Raw genomic sequence first — 21767 nt, 5'->3', positions numbered from 1 at the left:
ACAAATGCACAGACTCACACAAGGCCTGGCTTGAACAGATGTTTACTTCTGAAAGGTTGCTGATGCCCAGCTTCCTAAATTTAAAGACTCACACACACACATGGCACAATCAAATATTACCATGTAGAGCTGAACCTTGAAATGCTGGGTTAAAAAATCTGTCTAGCTGTACTGGATGAAATGTTGCATGTCAAGGCTTTTAAAGATATTGCAAAAGAAAAAGCTGCCACCAGCGACAGCAAATTGAATCAGAACAGTATGTGGTAGGCGGAATGCACAATTTGTGGTCCAGAGTAGCTATTGTGGCATTATGAGTTTGTATTTAGCCTCACACAACTGAGAGAAATGAAGTAATTAATTCATTGGAAAAGTGCTCAACTATGGCATCTCATGCAAGCAAGGAGAAGATTGTAAAAGCAGCCATCTAGGAAGAGCTATAGGTCTGAGTCTCTAAGGGTCTGTAGTGTGGCCATAGCAAGTCTCCGTATGTAAACAGGAATTTGGGGGGGGGGGGGGTTGCCTCAGAAGGTCTCCTGTTCTTTGCTAACCTGTTTGAATTAGTCTCAGGAACAGTCTAGCCATTTTCTCTGGGCCATAGTTCAGAGGCACAGGATGTTTGACATGCAGATGGTCCCTCCCAGGTTCAATCCCCAAAATTTCCAGTTGTTTTTTAAAGCTCTGGTAACAAACTTCTGCTTGAGAGGCTGGGGAGACACCACCAGTCAGAGTAGGCCATACTATATTGGCCTGTGGCCTGACTCAGTACACAGCTACTTCATTTGTTCTTTTAGACCCAAAAGCGCTTTCTTTAAATGAAAACTACACTCATTCACAAATGTATCAATGCTCAGGAATTGCTGAAGAAAAATATTCCCCAGGTCAAACCACAACCACAGGCCACACTTCAAGCCTACTCTAATGTCCCTTCTTGGCCTGTGTTGAAATCTTCTGCTCCCTCTCTTCCACATGGCTTTACCTATTTTCAGTACAAGGAGACTCACTCAGCCTGCCTTGGACTCATTTCCACTAAGATTCCTTGCTGCCTCCTGCCACCTTAAACAGCTATTAAATGAACTTCATAAAAGAATCAGAAGTCTATGTTTCTAGATAGGTAAAGGTAGTCCCCTGTGCAAGCACCGAGTCATTACTGACCCATGGGGGGCCGTCGCATCCCGACGTTTTCTTGGCAGACTTTTTATGGGGTGGTTTGCCATTGCCTTCCCCAGTCATCTACACTTTACCCCCAGGAAACTGGGCACTCATTTTACCGACCTCGGAAGGATGGAAGGCTGAGTCAACCATGAACCCGGCTTTCGCCAGGATCAAACTCAGGTCGTGAGCAGAGCTTGGACTGCAGTACTGCAGCTTACCACTCTGCACCATGGGGCTCTTCTGTGTTTCTAGATATTCCACCTTTTAATGTCAAGGTTTTAGCCTGAAGTGAGTTGAAGAAACATCAAGTTAATAAATTCTTGCGTTCTTGGCTAAAAATGGCATGACTGTTTTAAATAAAAGGGTTTTTTTTCATTATCATCAGAAAGCACACATCTCAGAATTCTTTATTCAGTAGTCTTTATTCAGAAGGCCTCTCCTTTGTTTGAAACAGTTATTTCCTTGCTGGGTTTAACTACTGGTTCGCCCATCCACTGAGGAGGGAAAAATCACACAGTTCTGGAATTGTTATGAGCACAGCAAGTGAATGGTCAGGCTGATTTTCAACCAAGTCTTCACTGCTGCTGCTATTGCTGTTGATCTTGGAGTGGCTCAGACTCTTCCCATGGACGGGGTCCTCTGATGTTCTTCCAGTCATCAAAAGTGGCATCTTTCAATTTCTGTATGTGAAGCAACAACAACAAAATAGGTTGGTAAACATCAAGCTTCTTCCAAACATTCTTAGCTCCTGTACATAAATTGCAGTGCCTTCTTTAGAACCCGGTGTCTGCTTTGTTTTTTTGAAGAAGACAAACAGAAAATATCCAAAGGTAAGCCCAAATGAAGCCACAAGTCAGCACAAGAATGCCCACATTTCTCTGTATCTTAGGAATAAGTGAAGTATCTACAGCCAGGAAGCAAGGTAGAAACCTCTCCTTTCAATTTGACCCTCTGCAGTAGTTTCCTCAGGACCACTAGTAAAATTTTGGTCTGTCCTGCTTTGGAATGCATCCCATTACAACCCAGGAAAGGTGAAACTTGTATAAGAAACAAGGAGCACCTCTCTTCCCATTCTAAACAACAGATTCTCCTCTGCAGTAGTTTTCAATAAATATCAACAGTTTGTGTGCTTGGGAGCAGAGGGGATGTGTGTGAATGTGCACATGTATCACAGAGTATATCCTTCAAATGTGTGATGTGCAAACCTATTCAAAATGGCTAGTGCAGCTGCCAGACAAAACATAACAATCCTTGCTCCAAATCTAGAGAATTCCTTACTAGCTCAAAAATAAGGGCCCTGCTGACTGTTTTATTAGCAACTTCTCAGTTTACAGTGCTGTTGAGTATGCAGGACTTTTTAAACATCTCAGTCACCGCCTTATCCCATCATTCCATCACAAAGTATCATGGCATCATCTAAGTCTGCTTTTCTGTCTCCCTCTTTCTCCAAAAGCAACAGGGCAGAGTGTTAGCAGAACTCGAAAACAAGATCAAATCAAACAATTTCCTCTCAGCACAGGAATGTGAGAGTAGAAGGGGAAAACACTGAGTAAGGACAGTCTCCTCAACAGGATAATCTTCAGATTGTAAAGCAGTAGAAGGTAGCAATTCACAGAGCTAGAGGTGAATGCTATTCCAACTACAATCTGGGTGAGAAACTGGAGTTCTGATTGGGATGGAATGATTTATGCAGACTCGGGTTAGGTATATGAAGGCATCTGGCATGATTGGGTGTCAATAATGCCATCAATTACTTGCTGCTTCAGAGACATAACATTCTCCAGCTCCATAGTCCGCACTGGCCATGCATACAGATTCCTATTTATTCCTAGCTCTGGCAAAATTTTCCACAGCAGAAGCCAATGGCCTGTACAGCCTGTACCCCTCCCTAGTTATTTTTTTTCTTCAGTGGATGATTGTTGAAAAAACACACATAAAACACCTGTTATTAACTGACATCTGTATTGCACCAGCTCAGACAAGACCATGGCTATTTTTCATTTTCAGCTGATATTTATTTCCTGTTGCTAACTTTCTAACCGTGACTATTCTTGTCCCCTCAAGATGCATAAAAGACAAGTGTTGTTGGTAAAAGAGAGTTGGAAAAGTGATATGCTCCAACCCTGACATGTCCTCTGGTCTTTTTTTCTCAACCAAATACTACAAGAAACTATGGCCTGGAGTCATTTTCATTCATAAAGAAAATATGTTTTGAGAAGGTAAGAAAAAGTGGAATAAATACCATAAAAATGGCTAGAAAAACCCCTGGCCACTAAAGAAAAAAGTAATCTTAGTTCTCAAGATTTGAAAGTACTTATTCCACTTTATAAAAGGCACTTACCAAAAAAGTTTGGTATTGTGTTGTAGGAATCTGAAATAATTTTGTAACCATGAAAAAGCAAACCACTGTGTGAATGGCCCATTCAATAGAGAATAGTCATATGAAAGACCTGAAGGACTGCCTATTCCCTTATGAACTTACCCAACCACTGCAGTTATCTTGGAGGCCTTGCTTTGTGTGCTACTGCCTTCCAATCCAGGGGAGAAGACCTCCTCAGTCAGGAGGACACTCAAACTCTAGAACGCTCTTCCCAGGGAGATTCACCTGTCCCCTTCTATTGCTCCAGTTTACTAAGGTTTACTAAGTGCAGCACCCAAACAGTGGAAGGGAAAGGGATAAAAACTACCTGAAAGAAGAATGATTGACAGGCTGCTCCCCCCACCTCACTCTGTGATTGGTAAGATTGCCAGGTCCCCCAACACCCCCAGGCAGGAGATCGGAGGCCTGGCTCCTACCTTTCACCTTCTCTTCCATGCACGCTCCCAGCCCATGCAATGACATTACTTCTGGGAAGTGCCATCATCACGCGGGTCACATGCCTCCCTGGGAGTGCTCCCGCACTCTGCAGAGGGCTTAATCAGGCCCGATTTGGCCCTGAATCAGGCCTGAATCCAGCTGATGTGGAGCGTAGGAGTGATCCCGCTCTCTGTAGCACCCTGATTCAGGCCAAATGGGGCACAATTCCAGCTGAATCCGGCCTGATTCTGGCTGAATCTGGCCCAAATTGGGCCACTGCAGTGCATAGGAGCACACCATGCTACCTGGGAGTGTGCCGTGCCACCCAGGAGCATGCCAGGCCACCCAGGAGTGTACCCCTGAAGGTATATTCCCCCACTGCTGGCCAGGTAAGGAGGGGTGGGGGGTAGAGGGTGGGAGCAGAAGATCCCCTGCCCCCAGCAGAGAACTGGCAACCATAGTGATTGGCCAGTGAGAAAGTAACAATTGCTGCTGACAGAATTATTGGAAGGAATTGAATTTTGGAGTCTGGCAAGGAGGGTCAGTATGGTAACCCTGTGTGTGCGGGGAAAAGGGAATGTTTGCCCAAACTGGGACAGCTTTAGGTTTCTGGAAAACTTTTAGTTAAGGAACTAAAGTGTGAAAGCCAGCACTAATTTACACAGACACAACAGAACTGGGGGGCGGGTGTGTTGGCAGAGGAAATGGGCAGTGAAAGAAGACTTCAGCCAAGTGATCAGGGTTATGTCTTCAGACTCTTGAGGATTGTCTTGCTCATCAAAGGGGATTCCTGAAGGTATCTGAACTGCCTTCTCCTATGGTGGTTTTAGGTTTCCAGGTGCCTCCTCCTCTGAGCCTTTGGCCTCTTTGCTTGAACAGGAGACTGTAGCCTTGGTCTGTGACAACAGCCTTTTCCCATGTCACCTTCACAGAATCACAGAGTTGGAAGGGGCCACACAGACCTTCTAGTTCAACCCCAATGCAGGATAAGCCTAAAGCATCCCTGACAAATATTCATCCAGCCTCTTCTTGGAAACTGCCAATGAAGGGGAGCTCACCACCTCCCTAGGCAGCTGATTCCACCTTTGAACTACTCTGACCATGTATTTGTGCTTCACATTTTTGTGGCCCAGATGTAATACTGTGCACTTATCTATGTTGAATTGCATCCTGTTCACAACCGCCCACTTCTCCAGAGTATTCAGGTCTTGTTGAATTTTAACTCTATCTTCTTGGGTGTTTGCCACCCAAACATCAGACTCATATGAGTTCTTTCCTGAAAATGTTGGTTTACACACATTTGTGGGTTCAAAAGGAACAAATGAGAGCAGTCAGTCAGTGATATTCTTTGGTGTTTGGGTTTACTTAGGAGCATTACTTCAAGGGTCAGCTGAGAAAGGCACAAAACTGGCAAGAGATAGTGGAGTTCTCAGGCATAAGCACTCTGTAAGCAAGTGGGCAGTAGCAGTAAGAATGATGGGGAAAGACTTGGAAGACCAAAGTTGAAATCCCCACTCAGCCATGAAGCTTACAGGGACTCTCTCAATGTGGTACCTTAAGGGTTAATCTCCTGCACTATAGAAGACATACCAGACTATTTGGGGGGGGGGGGGTTAAGATATTATTAAACTTGGTTCCTACTAGAAGACTGTCTGGACTCTGTTCCAAATATTGGTTGTAAGCTAAGCTCAGCTTACAACATATGGTGACAAAAGTTTAAAAATTCCTTCTTTTTCTGTCTCAGGGAAGGCATTGATGGGAAAATCAAAAACAATAGCAACAGATATCACCACTGGGCAAATTATGCAGTAGGCCCCATCAGCCAAGGAAATCTTGCAGTATAAACTGAGAAGCGTTGCCAGGTCCACCCAGCAATGGGTGGTGGGTGGGGACCTAACCAGGGTGCGAAGAGGGTTGCTGGCAATGTTATTACATTACCAGGAATGTGCTGACATCACTCTCCATACTCCCAGAAGTGATGTCAGTGATGCTCTACTCTTTGAGGAAAACGATACTCCCCTGCCCCCAAATCCTAGAGTGTTCCTGGTGTTCCCCAACAATGTGCTGTGTCACTTCTGGGCACACGGGGAGTGACATCAGTATGTTAGGTTGCTGATGATAAAGGATATATTGGGATTAAGAGTATTCATTCACATGCCAAATTCCTTTGCTACTGTAGCTGACCGCAGGATGATGATGACGTCATCAATATAACGACGGAACAACACTAGCTCATCTTTGAACGGATTGTTGTCATTGTTAAAAATCCATTCATCCTCTATATCCGACATGTAGAGGTTAGCGATACTAGGGGTGGCAGTGCACCCATCGCTATTCACGTGGCAAGGGAGTGAGACCTACATTAGCTTTTTAGACGTGACCATCTATAAACGCAGCTCCACTACCCTGGGGGTGCGCCCGTTTAAGAAAGCAACTGATGGTAATTCCTATCTCTACTTTGCATCATTCCATCCCGGGCATTTAAAAAGAAATATCCCCCTAGGCCAGTTTCTCAGGTTGAGAAGGAACGCGACTGATACTAGAGATTTTCATTCGAGCAGCATAGAACTGAGCTCCACATTTGCCTCTAGGGGTTATCCCGAGTCCTCCATAGTGACGGCGCGAGCAAAAGCAATCGGGAAAACTCGAGAAGAACTTTTGAGTCCCAGGGATCGCCCTAGTAAAAATTCCATTCGCTGGGTGTTAGATCATACTACACTAGCGGCCCCGATTTCCAATATCATTAGGAAACACTGGCACTTGCTTAATGATATCCCGGGGTGCCAAGAATTGCCAGCGATTGGGTTGCGCCGCACTCGCTCCCTGAAGGACATGCTTGTACATTCAGAATTTAAAGGGACAGTAGTATCACGGTCCATGCCCATAGGTCACTTCTCCTGCGGAGAGTGTAATGTTTGCAGTTTGATGGACACGTTGGAGAATCTGGACATTAGACAGGCTAAACACCAGCCCTTTTCGACTTGTAAGACTGCCAACGTGGTCTACATCATACAATGTACTTGTAATATGTATTATGTAGGCAGCACTACACGACAGTTAAGGACTAGGATTCAGGAGCATTTATCCCGTTTGAGGCATAGAGTACAGGATGCCCCGTTGGTCTCACATTTTGTTACAGAACATGGAGGGATTAGAGAATTTAGAGTATCAGTACTGGAAGTTGTCCAGGACCATCTTTCACTTGACCATTCTAGAAAATTATTGCAATTGGAAGCAAAGTGGATCTTCCATTTGAATATCCTGTCTCCCCGGGGTCTCAACAACGAATTGGACCTCTCCTGTTACATTGGCTGTTAAAGTTCGTTGGAGGAAATGATTTTAAAATAGGTTCCAACTCGGAATGGATCACTGGGGTGAGTGGTGCCTTTAATTTGAATGCTCAGCGTTTCATATTTAAGTAAATGAGGTGGAGTCAGCCCCAGTCTGTATCCTTGGCAGTGCAGTGAGTACATGGGGTGAAAGAGCGCAGGTGACCAGTGTGTGAGTATTTGTTATACTTAGTACATGGCGTTTTTGATTTATGTCATAAGATTTATATTCAGGCTTCTGATTATTCACCTCTTTCGCTCACCAGATATTTGCCCAAGAAGAAGATGTGCGAAACGGGAATTGGAAATCTTGCCCCGCATCAACCCATCAGCTTTTGGCCCCTTGGCATTTATACCCTACATGGTACTGGTGGTCACTTACCTTGTGTCATCTAGGTTCACCATAGTTGCGCCTGCCTGTACTCTTTGGACATTTGCACTCTGTTTAATTGTTGCTCATGTGAGCGCTAAAACTGAAGAATTATTGTTGTATATGGATTGCGGATTTGAAATACCTTTTGTATAAATATTTGCTGTATTTATTGAATATTTATTGTACATGAATTGATTCATTGCACTTTGCACTTTTGCACTTGATAAATTATGCACATTTCATAACTACCATTGATTATTTGTGATTGTGCCTACCGGTTGGATTATTTGTTAACCCATGAAGAGCAGGAGCATGCCTGCCGCTGGGCGCGAAGAAGTCACCTGAGGCAGTGACGTTGCACCCACCGGGAGTTTGCCTGCTGCACTTTTGCCCTGGAGGTTCCTTGCCTCCCAGGACCATTCCCCATGCCTTTTCCCTCGTACCAGCCAGGTGAGAGGTGGTGGGGGAGCAGAGGCTGGGAGCAGAGGATCCCCTGCCCCCACGGGGGAATGGGATCCCTACTCACAACTAAGTACTGTTGCTCACGGAGACAGCACATCTGTACTATTTCAGACTTCATGTTGCCACAGCTCACTTCTTCAGATACCCTACCACTAATTTTGTTAGTCTCATAGGTGCTACTGGACTCTTGCTCTTTTCCACTGCTACAAACAGACTAACACGGCTACCTATCTTGATCAGACTTCAGGTTGTGGTTGACATGAACAAATGTTCCTCTGTACCAAAAATCCTCCCACAAAGAAAAGAAGGGTGTCAGAGAGAAGGGTTCTAGTCTAGGGTTATGCAATATGGCTTTCCTGATCCAGCTATAAAGACAGATTTATGCTGAATTGATCAAATGCGGCTTTGCCAATTCACATTAGAGAATCCCGGAGCAGATTCAGGAGGATGCCAGCTCAAGGTAGCCAGATTAATCCAGGTTGTTGTTAATCCAGAAAATTCAGCTTTGGCCTGTTGACTGGCTACTTCTCAGGCTTCCTAAATCTTCCTGGGTGTTCTCTCAAGATGGAAGGGGGAGTAAAGGGGAGTAAGGCAGAGGAGGGGCGTGGCGAATCTGTGCAGGAGCTCTCATTGTCCAGTCAATGGGGACTGTTGGATAGGTGAGAGTCCTTTTCAAACTGCCTGCAAGGAGTTTAAAAAGCAGGCTTGCCTTTGGAGTTACCCAGCCCACCAGTGGATTTGCTGCCTCCCACCTGCTGTGCCTGGAGGAAGACCTGCACTACCTGCCTGGACTTCTACCTGGTTTGACTCATATAAGACTCATTGTTTTTTCCTGTCTTTTGGGGAGGGGGATTGGCCTGGTGTCTGGGAGGGATACGGTAAGGTGGGGGAAAGGACAATTTTTTCATCCTGTTTATCTGTGTGTGTGTGTGTGTTTGCTAAATAGTTTGTTTGCACGTAGTTGCTGTTAATTTATTTGCTGACTGTTCTTCTGGGTGAGGGCTCTTTTTCTTGTGTTGTTGCTTGCATGCTGTTTGAAAGGCAAGCAAGTTATTGCTGCTTTCCATTTGTCACTGTTGTTCTTGCTGGAGGGGCACAATTTTTCTCTTGTTGCTTTGGCTTTTTCTGATTTAAAAGCAATAGTTGCTGCTTGCTATTTGTTGTTGAGAGTTCCTGTTCTGGTTTTGGGTGGGGGTGCTTTTCACCAAGAGGTGTATTATTCTGTGCTGCAGTAGTTATTATTGTTTTTGCCCCTAGTGGGCTTTTGGGTTGTTCAGAGAACCAGGTGAGGTTTTCAATAGGTTGCTTAACATAGTTTAGGTGTAGCCCTTGTTAACAGATACAAATTAACTTTTAGTTTATGGGGACCAACAGAGTTTTCCCCTTAAGAGGCTTGTATAGGAATTAGGATGGGTTCAGGCGTGTTTTAGTCAAATAGATGAACAGCCCCCCCCCCCCCGTCCTTTGTAAAAAAAAAAAAAATTAACTAGGCTGCTGCCGCCTTGCTTTGGTGCTTTTGGTTTCAGTGAAGCCAGGCCAGGTGCTTTAGGAAAGAAATAGTGTTTGTACTGCTAGAGAATGTGGCTGTCTCATGTTAACATGCTTCATTGCAAGGCTGAGAGGGAACAGGATGGCCAGTGATGATGCTTCAGTGATGCTTCAGCCTGCAGTTCTGCCTCAAGTTTCCTCTGAGCCAGTGAGAGGGGCAGTGGGGCAGTGTAGGCTGCAGAGCAGACTGCAGAGACTAGAGAGAGAAGAACTTGGGTTTCCCAAAACTATCCCTCTCTCACTTTCTGAGGCCTTCCTTGGGAGAGGGACCCATTATACCAAGTCACAACAACTGTTAGCTTGCCATTGCCTTGTACTTGGTGGTTCTGCTGCTGGAGGACTAATGGTACTCGGTTCTGTTCTGTGCTGTTCCCCCACTGGCCCTGGCTTCTGTGAGTGACACTGGTTCTGTTGGGCTTGCAACAGCATCCGTTGCTTCAGTTAGGTTTTGGTGAATTTGCTGGTTTGATATGATTCTCTGGTTTGATGTTGGTCTCCTTGCTTCACTTTGGTTCTGGGGGGATTCCCCTGGCTTCAGTTTTTTTCTGCTGGGCTTTCTCTTGGTTCAACTTGCATTGGTACTGTGTCTTTGGCCAGCAGCTGCCTTGCCTGTGAGTTTCTGCCTCAGAGCCATCTTGAAAACTTTCCTGCCATAAGGAAACAATAGGGAGTGGCTGAGGGCACCTTGTTCAGGGGGCCCATAGAATTGGATCCTTGGGTCCAATCTTCCTGAAAAGGGGAGGCCTTCAGTGGACAGGAAAGAGTAGGTTTCTTATTTATTTACTTATTTAATCACATTTCTAGACCGCCCTCCCCATCAGACGGGCTCAGGGCGGTTTAACAGCGGCAAATTCTTGCAAATTTGGTGGACTTTGCTTGAAATATTCCCCTCCCAGATAGTTTTCCCTATAGTGAATAACTGAGAGATAAATTAGGGATTCTCTAATCTTGCTGAAGCAGATTGGAGAATCTGACCTGGATTTCAGGGATACCAAATTTTTATGGAGTCCCTGAAATCTGAATCTGGATTGAGCCGTTATTGTTGTTTTGTTTTGCTACACACCCCTATTCTAGAGTTCTCCCCAACACATTTTTTTCACATGGAGATAACATTTTGCACGCATACACACACCGCAAACTCTGAGGTGGTATAACCCAGGAACAAGTGTACCATCTCAACAAGAACTAGGGCTCAAAGACTATTCTGCCCTCCTCATAAGATGGGCAAGATACAAATGTAACCTACATTTATCTATGTATTCACAGCATTTATAGCCACTTTTCTCAAATAAGTACTAAGTGTGTTTGTATCTCCAAGGTTGAGAGTTATTTTTAAAATGAAAAACAACAAGGGTTCTTTACTTTTTAATTAAAGTTATATGATATGGATAAATTTGCCTCTTGTGCCTGCCAAGCTTTATTTTTGGATTTTTCATCTCCCTCCCCCACTGCCTCAAATAATGTAGACCATGGTGTCCTAGCAAAAAATCATATGCTTCGCATTTTTACAACCTGCTTTACAAGGTGCATCCCAGAAGTGGAACTAGATTCCCATTAGCATTGGTGGCAGTAGTCAAAAGTGCAGTGATTTATTAGGGAAATGGGAGAGGAAGGCCTAGCTGGCTGCATGAGAACACAAACATGTGTGAGCAGAATGCTTAAGCAGTGGAAGGGATCTGGGGAAGTAGCTTGCCCTCAGAACCCAAGAGGGAGAGAACTCATGATAGACTTGAAAATGCAGTCACTTGGTAGATAAATATATGCACCAAGCTCATGCTTGATACCTTGAAAAAATGTTAATTTTGGAGGCACTGCTGTATGGATGATCAGAATTCTACACATCTTGCACTATTAACAGTTTATTAATTACTCAGCACCACCAGCTTCATCTTGAAACAACACTCTAGCTAATAAACCAGCCAGTTCTCATGGTGATCATGAAGGGCCCACATTGGGGCCACCCACAGATAAGGTAGAGTCTTTACAGTTAGAGGACTCCCCATGTGTACAGGAAAATATGACTTTTTAATTTTAAAAACTTTAAAAACTGGGCTGAGGAGGCCTCAAAATTCTCCACAAGAGACAAGCTATTGACGATCAAAGGGAGAAGGGGAGGATAAATCAGCCTGCTCAAGCCACTGACAGCTCAGTCCCAAGTAGAATTACTCCAGTCTAAGCCCATTGTGAGTTACTATTGAATCCTAGAAGGCAAGATGTTGGGGGTTAAGATGAGATTTCCAAATTGTTCATCCTTTTCACAATTCCTTGCAGGTTCCCACTTCCATTGGTACTAATTTGTAGCTATTTTTAAAAATCTGAATATGTTGTTTGAATTATGTGCCCCATCCTCTCAATTCACAAAAGGAAGTTTGAAGAGGCAAAATTCTATTCAGACAGACCCAGTCCTATTAGCGTGCTTCCACATAGGTAAGAGAGGGGTTCAATATGCTGTGGCTATGATTTAAGCATAGGCATGGAAAGTAGAAACTTCAGCTGATGGGAGTTTCTTACAAAGGGAAAGTATATGATCATCAGTTAGAAGAGAGTAAGATCAGCCAGGAGAAAATAAGGAATGGGTATTACCAAAATAGGCAGTCTCCTAATTAGTTGGGGGAATTAGCTTAAAGGAGACAAGTGAGAGGGGATAACTGGGATTCTCCATCTAAATTTACAGGGATTATTCCCTTCAGAGAACTCTTGAAATAAGCTGAGTAGATGTTCAGCCAGAAAAGTTTTAAAATTAAAAATAAAAGGGCAAACATACAGAAATGACACACAGCACACATACAAAGCTAACTAAGAGAAAATCAGAGAGGAAAGGGGAAGAAAGTAGTTTTGGGGAAGGTGATAGTTACCAGTTTCAAAGACAGAGGTCTGTGGAGGCAGCAGCAAAACAACCAGTGCTTCACAAAGAGGCCCAAATGGATTCGGGCAGCACGTGCATGGATTCAGAACATACACCCAATCACTGTCAGCTAGGGAGTCCAGTTGTAGGGCAAAATGCTCTCTTGAGCAAGCTGACGTCTTTGCCCCCAAAACAATAACTTGATGAGTTTCTCAGGAGGTGGACAATAAGATGGGAGAGGCTTCCTGAGGTGGACTACAGGTGTACATGGTGCTTGATGACCCTTTGAGTACCAGATGGGAAAAGCTACCAGGTTTGCTGAATAGCTTGGGTGGTGCTTAATCAAGGGAAGTGAGGCAGGGTGTGGATGAGGTTAAGGGTTTCCTGGGAACCTCATTGTCCTAAGTAAAGCAAGGACGATGTGTTTAGTCAGCCAGATGCTCTGACTCTCCTTTGAAAAATGTTTTTTCCAGGTTTTTACCTGGCTGCATCCCTTGTTGTGCCAGGCAGTTCCTTGCACTTATGCTATATGAGGAAGGGAGCTTATGATTTTCTATCTATAAACTGCACTCAGCAGGAGGAGGGGTCTGACTTCTACAAGGGGAGACAGCCTTTCGGCAAGGGACAGGACAGAACGAAGAAAAAATAATGACTCAAGAGTATCCCATCGCTTGGTAGTGCTGCCAATTTAACAGGTTTGATTTAGCCTGGATATGTGTCCAGACAATCCGAATGCCAAAGGGCAAGAAATGAATTATGGAGGAATTGTTGCCCTCCACAGCCAGCACAACAACACTCACTGTGTACAGCAAAAGAAGGTAGTAATTGGATGTTTCAGTGAGACAGGACTTTTCTCATTAACCAAAAGATTTTGAAATCTCTGCTGGAGTTCCTGCTGATGGGCTGATATGAAATCCCTGTTGAACATTAAAAACTGTATCTAAGAAGACTTTAACTGATAATCATTCTCAAAGCATCCTGACATTGCCCCTACATTATAAGCTCAAAACTTTAAACCTTTCCTTTAAGGAACCTGAAAACGTTGCTTTGTTATTATCATGGTTAGATTATTACAGATATTTTTCATCAATTCAGGAAGTCATAACAGTTGACCAAGCCTTGGTTTTCCACATAAACAAGCCCCATTGCTTCCATTCTCAGACAGATGAAAGCCGCATAAATGACACTGAAGAAGGATTTAAGAGGTCCACAAACTGTGCAGTTAATGATGCCCGGACTGCAAAATCTCTTCCTCTGTTATGATTCTTATTATTTTTAACAATATTCAACAATCTTTGCATACTTTATACATCCGTTGGGAATGTATGGTTAGTGTCCTTCACAAGGACTGTTATGCAAAGGTATATCCTTCTCCTTCGAAGCCCATCCATCTTCTCAATCAAGTAAAATCTTCTCATGTTTTGCTTTCAGTAGTGCCAGGTAGTATCATTTACTGCCATACTGAAAGAAAGCAGTAGGTGATCAAACCATCATGCATTTTGCAAGCACACATATATGTTCCTGGATGCCACTGGAAATCTAACCTCCACCAAACAGCTAGACTGAAGTGTGTGAAATGCGACTCCCACAGGCTAACATTTAATCTCATATATGGCTTGTCCCAATTCATGACAGAGTGCTGGCATCTATTATCCTGGAAACCTGATCCCCTCAGTCGTGTCCATTAATTGCAAAATTACCCACTTTCAACCTTTTTAGAACAATGCGCATTCAAAAGCTCAGCCTTGGATGGAAATAACAACTACTTGGAGATTCACTTCAAGGCCCCCTCCTCTTTTAGGGATTAGTTCTCCATAGATTTATGAAATGTTCTCAGCTATCAGCCTTTGGCTAATTGAACGCTCTGTGTGTGAAAAAGATGCGTATGCCATCCCTCAAAGAAAGTTCCCTGTTTGAGAGGCCACTTTCAGTGGACTGGATCTAGCGACCTGTCAAAGACACTGATGACTGTAGATATTTCCCACATTCCCTTCCCCCCAACAGTCCCATTTGACCCCGGGAAAGTGGATTATTGGGATTGTAGGACTGTGCAGACAGCTAACACATGGAAGAGACTGCTGCAATGCAGAGAAGTGAATGAAATTGGTCAGAAGGGGAAGGAGAGAGTGATTTCTCTTCATGCCATCTCTTCAGCACAGTCCACCAACACTGCGTGACTATTATTTCAGGAAGGACCCACAACCCTATGAATCAACATTCCTAGGGTTGGAAAGAACTGCTAGGGAGAGGGGCATGGAAAACATTCCCTGCCCTTATACCCATGAATTGCTGGATCCAACCCAGTAGCAAGTAAGGTGATGGAAGAACAGACTCTGATTAGAGCTACTGTTTTTTCCTCAATGTCCATCTTTACTTGGGTGCGTATAATTAAATCTGGACAACATCTTTATTTAAGTATAACTATATCCAAACACATTTGTTTGTGAAGCACTTTCAAAACTGGGACAATCTGAAATGCCAGATAGAAATTAATTCCCTTTTACTTGTAGAGATGTTAGGATATGCCCTCAATGGGCCATGGCAAAGCACAGCAATCTTTTAACTACTTCCAGCCATCAAATATAGTCTCTTCAAGAACCATGGAAGAGCTGATGGATATTTAATATTTTGCCATGCCATTTTTGTGTCATGAACTATTGATTCTTCCACAACAATCAGCACAATTCTGGCCGTTCAAATATTGTCTTTCAAGCTATTTAAGCCAAACAGAGAGAAAGTACTCCATATCTAAGTAAACACACAGTTCTGAGATGAGGCTATGTGTCAAGTTTAAAGAAGAGAGACTTCATCACATGATAGTTCCCTCACATAAATCAGAACAGTGCTGCAATATTTACCAAGGAGTACTGAAGAAAAAAGGCTTCCCAAAAGTAACATAGGGCTGGATCCAGCAGAAAATTTCCACTGATGGAGAGGGAGCAGTTTTCGCTAACACCCTCTTCCCACAGCAGCCCTCAAACTCTCCCCTCATGCTGTTTTTGCAAATTGTGTCCCCAGAAGCAGTATTTGGGGGGCGTTTGGGGCTGCAGTGGGAAGGGGATGACAAAGAAATCCTCCTCCACTGACAAATATTCCTTCCATCAACAGAGATTTTGCACAGGTTAGACTTGTGAGTGTGGGACAAGCATTTTCATTCTTCTTACAAAGAAAGATGGTTTCACTCATCAAAATAATACAAAATGAATGTATTTTGAATCAAGGAGTTGCCCCACATCTAGCTATTTCTAACCATATCTCTGTATCATCTAAGTACATGAATAGCAAAAATCAAAGAGAAAGGTTGTAGTATAGAAAATGTATTCAAAGCCAGAAAAGTGCTGGATCTACCTCGTTCTGTACCCCACTTCTGCTGCCTGTCATCTGAATCTTTTCTAGCACCTGGACCCAGCCAAACAAGGGATGGCACAGGGAGAGAAAAACAAGACTCCTATCAAAGTACAAGAAGTACTACAGAGATCTCTCCTGTTTGAAATGGAACTCATTTCTAGACCTCGGAGTTTCAAGAACTAACAGTGCAATCCTAAGCAGAGTTACTCCTGTCTAAGCCCATTACACTGGAGTAACTCTGTTTAGGATTGCACTGCTAATGATCCACACATTCACAGCAGCTCTCTAAAGAAATTAAATGTATTTCTTTGCAAAGATTTAAATTGTCAATGTGTAATGGAACCAGAAAAGCCTGAAGTAGTCCACATGATGGTGGAGGCCAATAAAACAGTCAATAAAGACAATCAGAAAATTTTGCAATTGCCACATGGATCCCATCATAAGGTCAGCACATAGTATAAATGAAGACACATGCTCATTCCAGTCAAGACGCACATTTCCTTTATAGTCTAACCACAGAACAATAAAACCATTTGTGTTGCTTTATTTGGCAGGTTCACATCAAAGAAGGGGTGTGCCTATAAGGTTCTGAACACTTAAATAATATTTCTTCCACAGGGAAAAGCCAGCTTTTACAGGATGGCAGTGAATCAAAGCCAGGGTTTGTTTAATTTTAGTTACGGGCAGAGGCACCGAATCATTGCTACAGCAAGGGGGAAAAAGAAAGAAAGGGCTTCAGTAACAGAAGATGCAGTGAATCGTACCTCATATTCAGATTCCAGTGTCACTTTATTCTTTTTAATTCTTTCTTCCAGAGCTGGATCAACCTGCCAAGTAAACAAAGACAATCAGAATGTATAGGTATGAACTGCACTTTAGTGTGAAAGAACTTCGAACTCTTCTGAAGGCTTTACAAATGAGAAATGCTCTCTTCAATCTGATTTAGTGTGCTGTTTCCCAATGTAGGCAAAGAATAAATAAATGAACCAAGAAGAACTGCTAGCATTACAATTCTAACTATGTCTAACAAATGCTAGAATCAAAATGGTTGACTACAGTCAAGCACAGACAGGGGAGAAGGAGTCCTTGAAGTACAAGGTGGGAACCTGAGACAGGACAGAAAATTTTACCCTGCACTTCCCCCTTATGGTTTTTTATTGCTTTGCTATTTTTATTGGTTTTACTGCTGCTTTGATATTGCGTTTTATAGACAGGTGGACAAGAAATTGGTTAAATAAATTAATAAATCCAGTTCCAACCTCAAACTGAATCAGTTTAGATTTCAGAAGCCTCCAGGCAGTCTGGAGGTCTCAAGGGGCTGATCCCACCAGATGTATGTCTGCAACAACCACATTCTGCACAGGCACCTGTCTCTTGAGGAGCCTGCTTTGGAAACCGCAGGCTGACGTTCTAGAGACTCAACGAAAAGCCTGGGGCTCAAAAGCTTTAAGCAAGAGACTAATCTGCTGAAAAATCAAATCCACACAGTGGAACTAATGGCTCATGCAAAGAGAACAAACAGCCTGAAAGGAAGGACAGAGTACAGGCTCCTTATTTTATTTTATTTGACTTATATCCCGCCCTCCCCACAAATGGGCTCAGGGTGTTGGAGTGGGGGAAGGAGAGGAAAGCATCCTAAATGCAAGAAGAAAGAGCTCCCTCTTTCCACTAGCTTTGAGACCTAGTCAAGAGAAGGAACAGAGGTTTATACTCCAATTGTGCTTGCAAAACGTGCATGCCCAGCTCTTCCATCTACCCAGCTGTTACCTCTACTTCTCTTCCTGCTGCTGCTCTTTCTTTTTTCAACACTCCTTTACCCCATGCTCATTCACCCACCTTCTCTTAAAGAAAACAAAAGTATTAAAATGGAGCTTGAATTTTGGTTTCCTTGTATATTTCTAAAACATTTTAATAAGGAAATAAATAAATTCTGATTATATGGCTGAACTTCTATGATTGTTCTTGGACTGAAAATGAACCATCTATTTGCAAAGCCAAAGCTGACCTGTAAGAATGCATCCCTCTGTCCTCAAGTAGACCAAGACAGCTTTCAGGAAGAGGGACAAGGAGTTCAGAACTTCAAAGCAGACTGACAATCCCAGTTTCATTTAACAACCAGAAAGAAGGAAGCAGTTTCTTTGATCTAAGTTTTTCTTAAAGGCAGTATCTCTGACAGCTGCTGCAATGAATTCAGTCCTGTGTTCTAGTAACATTTCACAGCCATAACATATTTATAGATACTATTTGTGCACATGCTATTTTTGGACGAAGGGAATGAGGTTCACAACAGAGCTAGTTTGATGGGTTGCAGCCCTAATATTTATTTCAGAACATATTAGAAAAAGAAACATAGCCAAGGTGGTCAGCTGGGTCCCACATTCCTAACCAGATGTCTCAGCCCAAGTTGTTTTAGTGCACACTGGATTCTTGTCAGGTATCAAGCAACGATCTACCCACAGGTTGGCAATTACTGATAGAATATTTGTACTTCAGAATTTTTATGGGCAGTAAAACTAATCTGCATTGACTGCTGGGCATTTCCAGAACATTAGAACAGTTGTTGAAATCCCAGAAAATGTAGGATTTGAGTCCAGTGGCACCTCAGAGGTCAACAAGATTTTCACAGTATAAGCTTTCAAAAGTCAGAGCTCCCTTCTTCACATGAAGAAAATCTTGTTGGCCTCTAAGGTGCCACTGGACTCAAATCTTGCTGTTCTACTGCAGACCAACACTGCTACCACCTAAAATTACCCTGAGCTCTCTTTCCTGCCATCATCTACAAAGATAAAAGTAAGCTTAAAATCTTATCGGATGCGGGGGGGAGGTAAGAGTTCCTTTCCTCCACCCAGCCAAAGAATGACTGGAAGCCTGTAACAAGAACTACGTGTACCCCATGACTGAACTGCCATCAGTGGTGGTCTTAGTGATTCTGGGGCCCTGGGCAACATTGAAGGGCGGCAAGCCAGGATCATGGGAGGAGGCACACCTTCCCCTGCCACCACACAGCCGAAGCCACTGCTGCTACACAGAGGTAGAGGCGGGCTGCATGTTTGTGGGGGAGGGAGGCCTGCATGCTGGGGAGGAGCTGCTTTTCCCTCTCCCCTCAAGCTCTTAACTGGTGGCACAGGCTCAGCATGGCTGAAGAAGGAGACATGCTTGTGGGCTTCACTCCCACCTCACTGGCTCAGGCTGCAGCTCTGCTGCATCAGATAATCTCCAAGCATCCTTCGCCTCCTGACATCCGTACTGCTAATCCTCTGTGGTTGCTGCTGTCAGTGAAATCTTTGGAGTCATCATGGGGGCAGCCAGGGATGCTGCCCAGGATGCCCCACGCCTAAGACTGCCCTGGCTGTCATTTCCTCCAGGGAAGCTGATAGCTGTAGCCTGGAGATCAGTTGTAATTCCAGGAGAACTCCAGGCCCCACCTTGAGGATGGCAAAATGGAACTCTGTAAGCAAGCACAATCGACAGTGTGGTGGAATGAAGGTGGAAGATGAAAAGGATATTTCATGTGACATAAATCCTTCTCTTTTTTTTAACCTTCACCCCACCATCACCCATTTCATTAAGGTTTCTTGTCCTTCATATGCATGAATTCGATATCCTCCCTATGAGAGGATGGGAAGTCTTTGTAGTATCTTTTAATGCCGACACATTTTAAAAATATTAGTTTAAAATTAAACCAATACCAATTTTTCCAATAATTTCACACACTGTGGTTTGAATCCTGAAAATAATCTCCTGCTTAAAAAGGTGTTTCATCTTTCCTGCTTCCTTCATCCTGCTACAGCCCACTGACCTCTCCAAATATACTCTGGGGAATGCCCACCCTGAAGAGCATGGTAGGTAATCTGGACATCTGCAGCAGGAGGGGGGAAATCAGTGAAAATAGCTCTCCCTTCTGCTAACAGAAATCATTGTCAGGATCCAATACTCTGTTTATTTTTATCTAAATTTAAAAACATAATTGTCAGTTGATGGAGCTGCCTTACATAGATTTTTTTTTTGCTTGCATAATCATGGCAATCACAAGACATGTCAAAAATTAAAACTGTACAGATGTTCTGCCTTTATATCACCCTGAAGATAACTGTGCAAATATTATCCAGTATAAAGAACATATGCATCATACAGCAATTGTTAGCAGATACTGACATTACGTACTACAAGGATGTTGGCTGCCACGATGGACAGGTCCGGCCATATGGCAGATTTGCTTGCCCAATACTCCAATGGGTTGGACTGGGGGGGCTTGGTGGGCTCTGCAAGGTACTCTCGCAGCATGGCCCCCACCGAGTCCTCCACTGCGAGAGACGTGCTTACTGTGCTGCGGCCAACTGCACAGCCCACCGAAGAGGACCAGAGATCGAGTGGTCCCATTTTGGTAGATCTCTCCTGGCGTGGCTCTCTTCCCATTTCCTCCCCATCCTCTTCCTCCTCCTCTGCCGCCTGCCCCTCGCCCCTGCCTGGTTCCCTCCGTCCTGCCTTCTCTGCCTGGAAAGGGAGCACTGCTCTGTGGAGCTCCTTTTTCCAGCGCTGCATCTAACTGCCCCGCATGGTGATGTTGCCCTTGATATGGGAGTCACAGAGGGAGGCCATTTGGTACAGCACCTTGTGGCGCAGAGGATGCAAGCGCTCAGCCACACATGCCTGCATCCTTCTCACAAAGTCCCTGACCCTGGGGAGCAGCTGTTGCTCATGCTTGAGCTTCTTGGCCAGGAACTGGTCGAGCCCGTGGATCAGGGGGATGATCTGACCCAGGCTGGCCTCGTACGAGCACAAGAGCTCGGTGGCCTCCTTAAAGGGTTTCAGCAACCGGGACAAACCCTTCCCCCACCCCCGGCCGTCCACTCCCTCAGAGCCGCCTTTATCGTGGTGGCGATGTTCTTCCCAGTATGAACATCATCCATCCCCCGGGCCTGGAGAAGAATTACCCTGTAGCCCGGTGTCAACCATGGCACCTGTTTTCGGGTGTGAGTAGACTGTCAGTATACTGGGGTGTCAGTTGGGTGTCAGTAGACTGGGGTGGCTCAGAGCCCAGGCAGGTCAAGATCCATGGTGGGATATCCAAGCAGGTTGAGGTTGACCTTAACAAAGGTCAGCATGTCCACCAGGTCCGGGTGCAGACGTGAACGACGGGGACGGAGGAGGTCTCCCAGGTGAGAGAACACCCGCTCACTCTGTATGCTTGTGGGAGGGCAGGACAGGATGGCTTTCTAAGTCCCAAGGGGGCCGTTCTGGCCCCCACGCACAACGAACAACGAACATGTTCGTTAACGAGTCATGTTTGTTACTGTTCATTTGTTCATGCTCATCGACGGCAACAAACAATGAACAGTGTGTTCGGATTTTTTCCCCGTTCATGCCCATGTCTAGTGAAAACTAATACACTCCTATCTTTCTCACTCCTTCCCTAGGCTTGTACTGGACTTGAGTAACACAAGCATCCCCAACAAGCGTGACTCAAATGACAGCAAAGGAGAGAATTGTTCAAATAATGGGAATTCCTGCCCTAGCCATTCTACTCCTTTCCCCAGTCATTGCCTTGTTTTGCACATCAATCTTTATTCCTACATTATATGAGTAGAAAATATACTGGTGGAAACTCCATTTTTCCCTCTTCCTTGCATGAACATTTAAGGCCCAACAGAGTCCATTCAAAATTAAGATGGATATGGCAGAATGCCTGTGTTTCTGCCGCTGCTTTGCTTGTCCTTTCCCTGGAGTCATGCTGGTGCATCTGAGGTTCCTTCGCGGGGAATTGCTGGGAGAGAGATATCCTTGTATGCTGAAAATCTTGTTGGTCTCTAAGGTGCCAGTGGACTCAAATCCAGTTGTTCTACTGCAGCTCAACACAGCTATACACTTAAAACCACCTCTGTTTGTCTCATGCCTTGCAACCCCTATGAGATC

At 44.2% G+C, this 21767-nt stretch overlaps 1 protein-coding gene across 1 annotated transcript in view; it reads right to left on the bottom strand.

The window, feature by feature from the left end:
• Window positions 1–1555: 1555 nt before the first annotated feature.
• LOC129323807 (cytochrome c oxidase assembly protein COX16 homolog, mitochondrial) overlaps window positions 1556–21767 on the bottom strand; it is a 73642-nt gene continuing 53430 nt past the window's right edge. Inside the window, exons 3-4 of the mRNA XM_054970533.1 lie at window positions 16619–16681; window positions 1556–1832 (exon numbers count right to left, since the gene is read on the bottom strand). Coding sequence (XP_054826508.1) covers window positions 1740–1832; window positions 16619–16681 — 156 coding nt within the window. The 3' untranslated portion in view covers window positions 1556–1739. The remainder of the gene's footprint in view (window positions 1833–16618; window positions 16682–21767) is intronic.

The sequence above is a fragment of the Eublepharis macularius genome, chromosome 2, assembly GCF_028583425.1.
Source record: "Eublepharis macularius isolate TG4126 chromosome 2, MPM_Emac_v1.0, whole genome shotgun sequence".
In the NCBI taxonomy this organism is placed as follows: domain Eukaryota; kingdom Metazoa; phylum Chordata; class Lepidosauria; order Squamata; family Eublepharidae; genus Eublepharis; species Eublepharis macularius.
The sequence above is the reverse complement of the archived record's forward strand: the minus strand, read 5'-3'. Positions and strand labels throughout refer to the sequence as shown.